The sequence below is a fragment of the Venturia canescens genome, chromosome 1 (genome assembly GCF_019457755.1).
Source record: "Venturia canescens isolate UGA chromosome 1, ASM1945775v1, whole genome shotgun sequence".
NCBI lineage: Eukaryota > Metazoa > Arthropoda > Insecta > Hymenoptera > Ichneumonidae > Venturia > Venturia canescens.
This window is the reverse complement of record NC_057421.1, coordinates 2,385,556-2,398,622: the sequence shown is the minus strand read 5'-3', so window position 1 is coordinate 2,398,622 and position 13,067 is coordinate 2,385,556. Positions and strand designations below refer to the sequence as shown.

The following is a 13,067-nucleotide window of genomic DNA, read 5'->3' as shown; positions in this document are numbered from 1 at the left end:
GCAGCATCTCCATAATGACGATCAGGAAAGAAGCGAGTGTCATATCTTATTTTAGTAATTACTCCTGTCATCGGTCGCCTTCGATAAATTTTAAGCTGGACAAATGATTGGAAATATTTCATCTCTCTACTGTTCAAATTTCGTTCCATCCTATCCATCGATAACGGAGATATGGAGAAAAATGTACAGCTGATCCGTGATTTCTCATAAGAGACCATGTTAACGTGGCTTGTCGAGACAGAAAAGAAATTACAGATATTTCGCGTTACGACCCACCGCGGATCTCAAAAATTTCTACGAATGATATCATAATTTAACATTCTGTAAAGCTTCATATTGTTCTACCCGCTTAACTTCCTTAATCAGAGTATTCCCACGGTGGAGTTTTTGAGCTTAGATATTCAGCACGATAACTGGTTTTCATAATATGAGATCAATCATTTTCGATGTACGTGTTCCTCTTACTGTCGCCATAGAGAATGCGTGTTTCCTTGATCGAAGATAAATTTGTTCGTGATATAAAACGGCGTGTAGAAAAAATTGAATTGCTCAGAACGGTTGGTTGATCGTGGGGAATGGCACGACGAGGGGCTCGGGTAGAAAAAGAAACTTTTCTCAAGTTTGCCGAACACGAGAGATTCAATATATGAGAGGGGAGGAATAAAAAAGAAGGATATATGGATAGCCGCGAAGTGGGCGTTAGATCAGTGAAAAGCTAATATTTTAACTTGGTCCTCGAATGCGCCGAATAATTTCGTGGGAGATAACGATGAGAAAGGGGAGGAGAAGTTAAGTGGATGTATTATTCAAGCGTGAGAGATCCGTTGAACAATTGGGGGTGAATTGATAGAGGGAATGAAAGTAGATGACGCGAGGGGAGGGGCTCGCAGAGTTCATTCAGGGGGGTTTAGCAGTCCGTGGGAAGAAAGAATGGGAGAAAAGGGGAGGGAGACTCGAGAATGAACAAGAGAGAAAAAATCGCTGAGATTGGTATCTTCTGAGTACACGGTTCGATAATTCTAAATTCTGAGAGGAGGGTGCCCGAGAAATGCTCAAGAAACAAACACTGTGAAAGCTATCGGCAGCACGCACTTCTTTCCCAAATCGCACACGCTACCGAGATCAAACGGTCCTGATGAACAGTCAAAATATCATGGCGAAACACACGAAATACGCTGAGCCAGGCGAGAGCCTGTATTTCATGCACCACTAAAAGGCATCCTGACTTGCCTCTGAATTACAAACACGTTGCCTGAACGAATAAGAGCAACTTTTTGGTATTGGGAGAGACAGAAAATTGCCGGAAAAAAAGGAACAGATTTTGTATGTGCTATTCTAGACTCGAACCCTCCGTCAGCATACGTCCGATCTGTGGGTTCTTGACACCCTTTCAGGAGAAATGGACCACATATTGATCTCGCTCCATTGTTGTTCGCGAAGAATGTGTGAGTGTATCGTGTTGCGTGTATTTTGTTTAATTCTTTTGTTTTGTACAGTATTTTTTTTTATTGTAAATTTCACTAACAAGTGTATTCCTCAGTTGATGCAATGCCATGAGATGAACGCTCTCTCTCTCTCCCTTTTTTCGTTTCTTGCCTCTCTTTCGCTTGCGTTCTCGTCAAATTTTTTCACACTGCTTTAGTTTTTTACTCGTGATTTCCATTACATTGTTGCGGTGATATGACGTTTGTACGGTATGAAGAATCGAGGGAGAAGTGTAACTAAAACTCTGAATCGCAACATGAATATTCCCTTTTTCGTTATGCCTTTGTTTCCGGTGAATATCTGATAATCTTCTCGCGTATTTTGGCGTTCGGTGTATGCACGTCGGTTTTTCATCTTGCTCGCGTCACCGAAGCAACCTATAGTTGAGATCACGATTGCAATTTTTTTACTCCTTCATCGAAAGTAGTTTATCAAAAAAACCTGCTTTTCCTTCATTTGATTTTGTTGATAAATAAATTTCTAATAAATTTCACTGCTCGGAGAAACAGTGCGAGTCAAAATGACTTTCGATTAATCGAATATGAGGTATTCCACGTGAGTCCAATTTGGTTAATTTTTTTTTTATATGATTATATTAAGTCTGGAAGACACCCCGAAGTTTTTTCCGATTTTTCTGAACAGCCATTTAAAAAAACAAAAAAAATCCGAAAACGTTCTTTATTAAAAATCTGAAAAATTCCCAAAAATCGATGATTGTATACCAAACATTTTAAGCTATTACCCGTAGTGGAAGTATAATTTTTTCTGTGTGTTTATGAACTATTAACGTCGAAAAAATCCGAAATATCGAAAAAAATTGTGAAAAATATACTTGGTTCAACAGCATTTGATGTAAGTGCGTTAAAACCAAGTCTTGTAATCGATTTACAAAGCTTTCTTCCCTCCATGAAAACTTATGATTTTGAATGGTTTGAAATGAAAGGGAAAGGGGGCGTATTCGTGAGCGGAGAGTTTGAGAAAATAGCGGAAGGGCCTTTCTGATGAGCTTTTCGAATCGCTATCTCTCGTTTCCCGTCGAAAACGAGGGTTGAGAGAGGAGAAGGTAGCAGCACAGGAAGAGACGAAGCAGGCATGAGATGATGGGGAAGGGAGTTTGAGAAATATATGAAATAATTCGAAAAATAACGTGCGATATAACTCTCATATTTTCATTCGCTTTTATTCCGCTCAGACCTTATTCCAGTTTGCTTTTCTCCCGGAAGATAGTCATGGTTAATACATCCGATAATCGAATTTCATTGCCCAATGTTGGGATGTAGAAATGGCTCGGAACCCCAGCACGTTTTATGCCTCTTCGGCATGGATTTTTGGAAATCCTAACTAATTCAAAGGCTACCGGTGATTAGTGGTAATTTACACGATAACGAAACAGTTCGAACGTCCATCGGGACATTTGATTGCTCTATAAACGTCGTTTTTTGCGATCTGATAATGGAGGCAAAAGGATTTTTTTACCATCAACGTTGATTATGCGTAGATAACAAATTTTGTACATTTTTCTCATTGCGTATAATACACCCGGTCGTTTATTTTTTATTTTGATATGATCTGCTCCATGTTTCGGGGTTGAGCGGTGGTGCATCCACGTCAATTTTAATTCAAAAGCTGAGCAAGAGGTAAAAACACGAGCGCACCTTCCCTTTCTCTCGTTTCCCTCGGTTCCAATGGGTAATATCACTAGCGGGATTCCTCCGCGTCCGTCAGAATGATGAAACGTTTCTGGTAAAACGAAGGCAAAACGAACTACGAATGGGACATTGAAGAGAGTCTCCGCGTATACGGAGGGCGATATGTAGTAGGAATGATCAGTCTTTTCCATCTTGGCATTTATCCATTTGTTTTTGTTATACATCCATGGCTTTTAAAAATCCACTAGCTTATTTATACAGATAAAATACATAGAAACATCTTTTGGAAGATAGCCTCTGTGTGTATGCGATTGAAAAAAGGTAAAATATTCACAAATGATAAATGCTTGTCATTCGCTTAAAGCGAGGCAAACACTGCAAACGATCTACGTTTCACGTACGAACCACCACAGAGAAACGATAACACGAATGAATGATATCGGAATTCGCACACTGACACTTTCCGAATGAAAAATCACGTCCACGGGGCATGGACGAAGAAGCTTCGACAACTATCTTCACTCAAAACTTTCCTCGGAACAACAATTTGGAATGATTTTATCGAAAAAGTTATGAATTGAACAACATTTGTTGAAATCGTCATGAAAAAGTCACTCGAAACCTGCGGATTGTTGGTGAGAATCGAGATCGGAGAATGGGACGATTGATAGATAACTGCGAGAGAACGAGCAAGTGCACATCGAGATTTATTGTTCTTGCTCGAGAACAATGAACTCGTACTATTGGGTGGAGAGATCGGGAGGTTTTGTAATGGAGCAACTGGTTGAATCAGTGATCACTAATCACGCGATGATAAAAAGTAGGAAAGTAAGCTTGCGAGAGTGAAGCGGCTGTTGAATGGAATAAAAAGTCTAAGAGGTGGAGGCGAGGTGATATAAGGACAAAGAGAGACGGAGGTAGGAAAGCTCTGCCGTACCTTTTTGCAAGTGAAGTGTAAAGGTGTAAGCGCGGAGTCTCAGCGAAAGGAAGAGCCGAAGGGTGAGAAAATAATGTATGAGGCGTCTCGGAGAAACAATGCGGCGTCGTAGATCACCCAGGACACCCTCCATTAAAAATATTACGCCATCTTGGCCGCGTAACGCGGACTATAGCTCGGTTCATGCTTTTCCATCACACTTTCTCGTGGCCCCTGCTTCTTTGGATCCGAGAGTTTTCCATGCTTTCTTTGGCTCTTCTCTCTGTGTCTCTCTCTCTCTCTCTCTCGCGCGCGCGGGCTTTATTTTGTGTTTCTTATTCACTTGTCGGCAGCAGGCTTGCGGAGGAGCATCGCTTCCGTGGCCGGCAACGACCTGCCCACCCCCTGCTGCCGCCTCACCGCGGCGATGTCTACTCTTCAGCATTCAACGGTTCTCGGTCTCATTCCATCACCGTCCAACACCCAACGCCCGAGCGAAAGCAAAAGCTCCAACCACACTTCCTTCACGAACGGAGCGAATAACAATGTGCCATTGTTGCCTGCACACCCGCAACATCGGGCTATGAAATATTCAAGCAGTTAAGACCCCGGAGAAGGAATGACGGAGGCCGCAACAGCATCCTTAGAAACCTCAAATGTAGGAGCGAGGGGCTTCCTCTCTCATCGGGCAACATTCATACAAGGAGCTTTTCTCTACGGACCACCAAGATCCGAGCAAATCATGAGTTCTTCCATTGTTATCCGTGGATACCACGATTTGTGCGAGCAGTCGCGAAATTAACCACAATTGCTTTATTCTTTCATCAAAAGATCCGCGTTTTTATACTTTTGACTCAGCAACATTTCTTCGCGCTTTCAATCAACCGTTTCATTTCCTACCATTTTCTATTCCGAGTCCATCAATACTTGGATTCGTGTACAACGGAAATAGTTTTCAATTTATTATGAGCGATGTCGTTACGGCGAGCCACACACGGATTGGGTGAACCGTAGACATATTGCGCGCAGTGGCCAGCGAATGGAAGCGAACGAAAACGGCACATTTTGCCTGGGTGCAGATTGATGCACTCGCTGCCATCAGATAGTATGAACTCAAGGTTTTTATGTCGTGATCTCGTTATGAGATATATACGAGGATAGGCATTTCTTTTTTTATGACCTCTGAGCGTCCATCCGCGGGTCCGGTACATGGCCACATTATATCATAAAAGAGGATGAAACCTTCGGCGTTGGTTTAACCATTACTTTCCCGTTGTGTACGGCAGACTCGCTACTCGTAGAAATCATTTAATGTTCAAGCTCTTGCGATTTCGGTGTAATATTCGAAAAATATTGCGATAATAAAATAAATCATATAAACGACATTAGCAATCATTTTATGCCACTGTTGCAAACATTAAAAAAAACCTCTCGGCATTCCCGAACAGTCTGTAATACGCTTCGGTGCAGTTTCCTCTCTTTACTTCTCAGCGAATTCGCTATTTACTGCAGGTTAAGTGTAAAACATCCGTTTATGGCTAAACAAATACCGAGCGCGGGTTATACCAGCGCACCGAGTCGCAGAGAAGGGGTGCGAGCCTTTGAGTATCTACTTTGTACGATCCACTTCGTTTCCTCTTTCATACTTTGTTAACATCCGCGCATTTGGATTGCCTCGATTCTTTAATTCGTCATTTGATCACGTTGAAATCATCGCGGCGATCCGCAATTTCATGCTTCTTTTCGCAGTTGGTGTTTTCATTGGGGCTACGCCAACGAAACAGTTCGAAATATTTGGACTCAGCACTCTACCTGTTTTTCATCCGGGTAACGAAAAATGGAAGAACGAAAATTTTCCAGCAAATTTCTACTTTTAAGGTTTTAAAACTTCGATTGTCGCGCTACCTCGCCAACGTTCGTGGGTCGCGTGATGAGAGATTCTTAGCCAATTCCTTGGTCACGCTCCCCTCCAACCGCTGCGAAAACAGCCGAACGCTACCCCCGGCGGTACGGGAGAAAATAATTTTTTATTCCAGAAAAAAAGTTTTTTTTTTCAATTTTTTGACCACTATTCCAAAGTATACTAATTGTTTGGTAAGTAGAAAAACAAAATTAGATTATTCACCTATTTTTCAAGGTAGTTTTCTATACCTTGAAAAGAAGTGTGAGTTCGGCGGCTATCGAAGGGTTAAGGAAGTTGACGCATTAGAATGAAAATGATGTCACCGCTTTTAAACCGATTGCATCTTATAAAGTGAAGTGTAAAAAAAAATCAGTTAAATTTTCAGACAGTTTAGGAGCGTCGTTGCTGAGAAAAATCAATAACAATTTGGGCCAAATAACATGTAATCTTATGGAAGTCAAGACACATTCGGTGATATCTCCGTGAAAAATGATGCTAAAAATATGAAATTTTTTGGGCAACATGAGCAAGGCTTGCCGAATAATGTCAATTTTTTTCAGATTTATTAGGAGATTTGCTGAGATTATCGGAGATTATATTAATAATAATCTGTTTTCCGTGCAGTTTTTTGAGGCTAGGATCGTCACTGTTCGTGTTTTCGACTGAGCTTTCACCAGTTTTTCGTCTTTTTTCCCCCAACTTTTCTTTCAAGTGTATGCAACATTGCCAAACTGTAAACTGGCCTAACTTTTGAAAGGTACAGGTCATCACTTTTGGGTAAAAAAAATGACTGTACGCAGCCTCAACTTCCTTAAGAGAAAAAAGAAAGAGGAAAAAAGTGTTTGCGCAATAGATAAAAACTATTTATCTATTGGGAACATCACGAAGCCGGGATGGAGGCAAAAAAAAGCAAACGAATGGTAAATGTATAATGCAACATGTCGATAACAGCGACAGGAACGAGAGAAAAACACGAAAACGAATTCCCAAGAGGGATAGACGATGACGAAGTATTGCAAAACTATAGTGTCGGAAAAGTAGGGCAAGTGTGCGGGAGGAATGGTCGGTAGCTCCCCGTAACCCGTACAGAGGCGGGTGCTGGAGGGAAAAACTAGGGGAGTGAGAAGGGAAGAAACGAGCGCGTGAAAAATTGTCCTCTGTTCGTTGTCCCGTGGCTCGTTAAAAATTTTCCAAGTCCCATTGGTGGTAGCGAAAAGGGACACACACTCGAACGGGCATTCCGTACACAGAAAGAACCTCACATACACTCATTTGGGATTTGCACCAGTTACAAAATTACGGCCAGAGTTTTACGAGTCTTGGGAATGAGGGAGAGAGAGAGAGAGAGAGCGAGCGCGGGGATAACGAGAAGAGGTATCCCATAGTTGGAGAATTGTAGCCATGCAGCGGCGAAGATGACGCGAATAAAAGTCGAAGGATAACTGTATGTGCGAGAGTTTAAAAGCGCGGACGAGAGTGGGGAGGGGGCAAAGCCGAAAGAGAAAAAAAATAGAATAGTGACGAAAATGCGAAGATGAAAAGTGGCTTTATACCAAGGACGGAGGGACCTCGATAATAAGTAAAATGTCCAACGCTCGCTGTGTATAATGTGTTTACGGCCGTTCGTCCGAGGGCTGAACCTGCTTTCGGTGAACCCTGTGCGATATGAAAAAATCGTAAAAATTTTCCCGCACCAAAAGAGTTAATTCCGCATCTCCAATTTCGAAAACCAAACGAATAAAACGACACGAGAAAAACCGTAAAATTTATTCCAATTTATAAAAGCATTCAAGCTGTAAAAGTGTAAACGTGATCATTTCGGACGACGCGCGTAAAGCCTCCGTGCTGGTGTCTCGTTAGTTCGGTGAAGATGAAAAAAAGGTGAACAGCTGCTAAGGGCCGAACAAGATCACAGAAACGTTTCGGTTTCATTCGAGTCTGCGCTCATCAACTGTCACGACAGTTGATCTCGTAATTAAAGGAGTTTCTGCAATTTTCTTAGTGATAGACGCTGCTGTTTACTGCAACTCCGCCGTATATTCCATTAAGCGTGTTTGTATATCCGGCTTTCAGCCGAGCGGAGGCGGGCTAGTATAACGCACTCACAAGAACGAAAAAGAAGCTCGCGAAGTGTGTTACCGTACGAACACACTCCGGTGCTAAATTAATTACTCAACAATGTCTCAGCCGCACCAGGGCCCAAGCTGCTCGGTTCTTAGCCTCGTAGGTTTCGGATAAAAGGAACTGAATAGAAAAATGGAGGATAAAGAGGGAGCGAGAGAGAGGGGAGTGAATAGACAGAAAGAAAACAAGTCTAATTTGCGGCTTCGTGAAGCGAGAGACCCGGCGGAGGCCGGTGAAAGGAGCGGGCAAGTTCTATGGGACGAGGGAGGAAGAGGATCGTACGCGAGGGGATGGTTTAAGTGTTACGTCCGAGCGTCTTTATTAAGCGGGGGTCTGAACTCGGCTTTTACTTAGCGACGTATTGCTCCGGTACCTACGAAAGCAAATAGTGAGCAAGAAACGCCGTATCAACCCCTTTCGTGCGGAGCACACGTAATTTTTAACGCTTTTTTTCGCCTCGCCAGATTTCTGCACTCGGAGCGAAACGGGAGCTAACACATGGGGCGATTTCTCCTGCGAAATTGGCTTCGTTTTTCTTCGAGGCTGTTAATAATGCGTTTGCTTTCGCAGGATTCCGAATCATTTCATTACATTGCATTCGGTGTTTAAATCTCATTTTGGTATAGTGTTTCGTTAGTGATCAAATGTAATTAAATTGAACGACAAGAAACGTATTTAAAACGGGCATTTCAAAGGGCCGTTCATTTACTGCATTCAACCCAGTTCTCATTTGTACCGGAGGCGCTTCTTGCTCTTCCAGTGACAATACGACTTTTAGCATCACGGGCACAACATTTATTCTGAAAACAGCAACTTCAATCATGTCTGTTTTTCGGATAAAAGCTTTTGGTTGAATGCTTGAAATGCTAAGAATCGAGCACGAAGTTTTGAGAAGTTTTTTTGACAACGTTGCTTTTTACGTGAGTACAAAGCTTCTGTAATTCTAGAGCACAGCATGTGAAGCACGAAATAGGACGATTGAGTTTTTTACTAGCTCAAAATGCTTGCCATATTTTCTTTCATAAGCTCTAGATTTCTTACGGGCGTATGTAAAGCTCGCATGGACTTCGGCCTTTTACCAGACACATCGTTTTCAGAAAGATTTTTATCAGCTGCGGTTATAACACTGCAGTACATGCGTATTGTCCACCAGCGTGAGGGGATTATCCCGTAAATCTTCACGCATGATTTCCTATTTCAGGATGAAAGGAGAGTCTTTATCTTGTAATCCGTTATTTCTAACGAAAATATAAATCCGCTTACATTTTTTATTCGAAAGCTTTTGAGGTGAAGCACCTTCAAACCGATATTAATTTGTTCACATTTCCAAGACGATATTCCTGATATTATCAGCGAATGCGTTATACTCACGATTGATTTGCACATTATTGGAAGAAAGGTATGAAAGAATTTCTAAATTCTGGATTGGAAAATGGGATTATTCTGCAAATGATCATTCAACGAATAACGGTACAGTGAGGAAGTAAAAAAAAAAAAAAAAACAAATAAAAAAGCAATTGACAAAAAGTTTTATGAAAATGATGTAAAAACTCATCCGTTACCACAGAACGTAGGGGAGACCGAGGCAGGTTGGCTAACTTTTCAAACCATTGCTCGTAAACGAGGAACTAAAGACGATTTCAAAAATCAAATAGTTGTTTCGAACAGAAGCAACCTTCTTCTATCTCAGATGAAAATTTGAATTTTTAAATTAAAAACGAAATGAACGAATCGAACGGCTTTTTTGACGAATCGTTTTTGTATCAACCAACCCCACTGTCGGAGCAAGTTGACACGAGTAAATGTAGAGATCATGCTTGTCCATAAGTGTGAGAAAAAGGAATATTTGATCCTCATCCTCGTCATCAAAATCAGAATTGCAGTTTTTACACACACACACAAAATATTATATTTTTACTGGCACACCTTGAGCGGACCCTTTAGAGCACTCGTGTACGTCGACACACGTGTTAGCCAACTCCATACCACTGTTGGCCTGCTTACTTCACACTGCTTTTGTTTTAGCAACAAAACGTTCTACCAACAAATTACAGCGATAATTGAGAAAAATACTGTGCACAATTGTAGTTCAATATATGAACATTCCCGTAGAGGATTATTCTAATAATTGGAAAAAATCGGAGCAACAGGAGACGGATAAGATTGACGTAAAAATTTAGTTTTGTACCTGGATTTATGAAAATTCCTCACTGTTCCTAAACGACCTGTCGCTCCGACGCGTTGGGGCACACGAATGAGAAAGAGGTTACAATTAACAATTATATCAACCGGGCGTATCTTTGCATTCCGCAGTTCGGATGTTATTATTGTTTATTAGAGAACTTGCCCCGTTGGCCAACTAGCCCCGGTCTCGCCTATAAGATGAAAAATAATTGTATGAGAAGCGACTCTATTATTTTGGATGGCAAGAGGGTAAAAATGAATAACCATCATGGCGAGGTGGACGGAGAAAAAGGTGAAGAGAAGTTCTGATAGGTTGTACGAACGCGTATTTCTACCATCGGAAAATGTGAAGCGAGAAATGTCGTCTGGCTGAAAATTTCATTGGAGAAACAAGTTCCTCATCTCGTTTGAGCTTTCATACGAAAAACTGGAAGAAGGGCCGTGTTATAGAAAGCTGCTTGTATCGAGATAGGGGTGGACCTTTGAAGAAGGTGTATTTTAAAAGCTTTCACGGCGATTGCTCCCTCGGCGTTGGTGCTGTTCGTCAGTCACGACGGCACTGAGGAATCATTCGGAGGGATATACCCAGTCGTTTTCAGCTGACTGAAAAAAAGCACGGAGAACTTAACGAACTTTGAAAATTTTGTGCAGTTTTTCATGTTTCAACTGTTCTTGCGACCAGATACTTGCTTGCTTTAATTAATCTCGTCCGAATATTTTCAACTATCGCCGATAGGAATAATTGCGGGACCGCATCCACCCACGGACCTAATTTCCTCTCAAATAATTTTCATTCGCTCCAAGACTCGTTGAATTTATGGCGGCATATCGCGATTGATCGTTCCGCTATTGAAATAAACAGGACTAAACTTTTCTCACAGATATGATAAAGTAAAGATGGCAGACTGGAGCTCCTTGACGTGCAGTCCACTTCAAGTGCGGATAGTTTCAAGTCGCGATAGCTATATCGAAATGTATAGCCAATATGTATTTAAATTTTCGTTCATGTGCCACTGCGAACTCGATGAGTTCGGTCGTCTCACGAAAGTAAACTTTTCCTACTGTGGGGAAGTAATTCGTTCAGGCTTGTTTACGCAGTGAGTGACGGAAAATAAGCACTAAAATACAACCGTGTTTTTTTATCTACTTTATTCGTCGGTCCATGGCCCATTTTTTCTCGTTTAGAAGACAGAAATGCCATGGGCCACGCCCTGGGGACAGCGAACTTTGTAAGAACCTAATAAATCATGAAATTGTATAAAAAAAAAAGAACATGAGTGTAACGTGTGATCCGAAGGGAGAAAACTCCCTTTTTCAATCGCATGATTTATGATATTTCACCCGAATATTTTACTTTCCACGGTACACTGGTGCGATTTGCTCGACATTCGTTCACTAAAAATTCGTGTTATTGTTTCAAAGTGAAAATAAAAACTGATCATTTTACGATTACTTAAACGGGCTGGGATGGCCGGATAATCGTCGCGGTCGATTTCCGTCAACATAGCTCGAAACAATAAAAAACGGTTAACTGTTAAACATTTAACATGAAATTTCATTACTCTATCTAGGGAAGGGGTTTAAAAAATTCAAAGCAAAAAATAAAAAAGAATGATGATACTGACGTTCGTCGAGTTGGCGTTGATGTTTGTGGGACTACTGACCGCGTTGCTGTGGGTCTGATCGGTCTTTAATTCCCGGTGGAGGCTGAACTGTACGTAGACCGCACGGTTCCGCAATTGTGCACCTGACGAGGAGTAATATGTCACCATCGTCGAGGCTGCTCCCTCATCGGCCATCTCTAGGAAAGCCTGAAACGATAAAAATTACAATTCTGTTAGCATTTTCGTTCTTAGTACACGACTAAAGAAATTTATCATTGAGATTCTCGAATGACTCGAACGATTTAGAATTAGAGAGAATCTGCTATTCGTTAAAGTAGTTTCGTACACTCAGCTCGGGTCTTTTCCGACGGTCCATTATTGAGGAAATACTTAAAATTAATATACAAATTTTCTTCTTATAAATCCTCGTGGGTTCCTGAAGATACCCTCCAGTCTTTGGATTTTCCAGCGACATATAAAGTTCAAGGTATCAGCACAATATGTGAGGAGAATTTCATGTTTGGGGTGATATTTAGCGAAGCTAAATTGGCCACTAACAGTACGTTTTTCATGAAATTTCTTCAACAGATTTCGTCGTCTTTCGTGGATTGGGGGAGGGGGAGCAGAAAACGTGAAAAAGTAAGAGGGATTCTGAAGGGGCTACGCAATTCCTTAATTAATCTACATAATTTCCCAATTCCCCACCCTCCTAGGGCCGCCGTTACTCTCTCGCACAGTTCTCTCCCTTTCCACAGACACTCAGCGTTACACCGGCCGAGATTAAATTTCCTTCGTTCTCCAACATCGTCGCAGTTCTTCCAGTGGCACTGCTCAGATTCATAGAATTCCGTCAGCAAAGAGACGGAGAGGAAAGCAAAAGGGAGAGACCAAAAAGCGGTAGCCTCGGTAGAACAAAATTGGTTAGGTGGCTTTCGAAATTTGTTGGTAAGTTTGCTTGGCCTCGTTGCAAGTGACCATAGTGATTGTTAGTGTGCGGAAAAGCTCCGAGAAACTTACCAGCAACTCAAATTGTAGGTGATTATGTATTCATCGTTTTTCTTTCTCTTCGTCAATAGTCGAGAACGAATAGTTCATAAGCAGCCATTGTATTTTCAGCCGTGATTTTTCCACCTTTTTTCACGAATTTCACTAATAAATAAACATTCGAATTTCTATGATAAGGAATACAAGGATTTGTGTGA

General features: G+C 41.5%; 1 protein-coding gene across 5 annotated transcripts in view; it reads right to left on the bottom strand.

Annotated features, from left to right (window-relative positions):
• The window catches only part of heph (polypyrimidine tract-binding protein 1 heph), a 248,599-nt gene that overhangs the window by 42,077 nt on the left and 193,455 nt on the right, over window positions 1-13,067 (bottom strand). For 3 of the 5 annotated variants that reach the window (XM_043433209.1, XM_043433210.1, XM_043433213.1), the window contains one exon: window positions 11,887-12,072. In XM_043433209.1, the coding sequence (XP_043289144.1) occupies window positions 11,887-12,072 (186 nt within the window). The remainder of the gene's footprint in view (window positions 1-11,886; window positions 12,073-13,067) is intronic. The other 2 variants (XM_043433211.1, XM_043433208.1) reach the window with 1 other exon arrangement.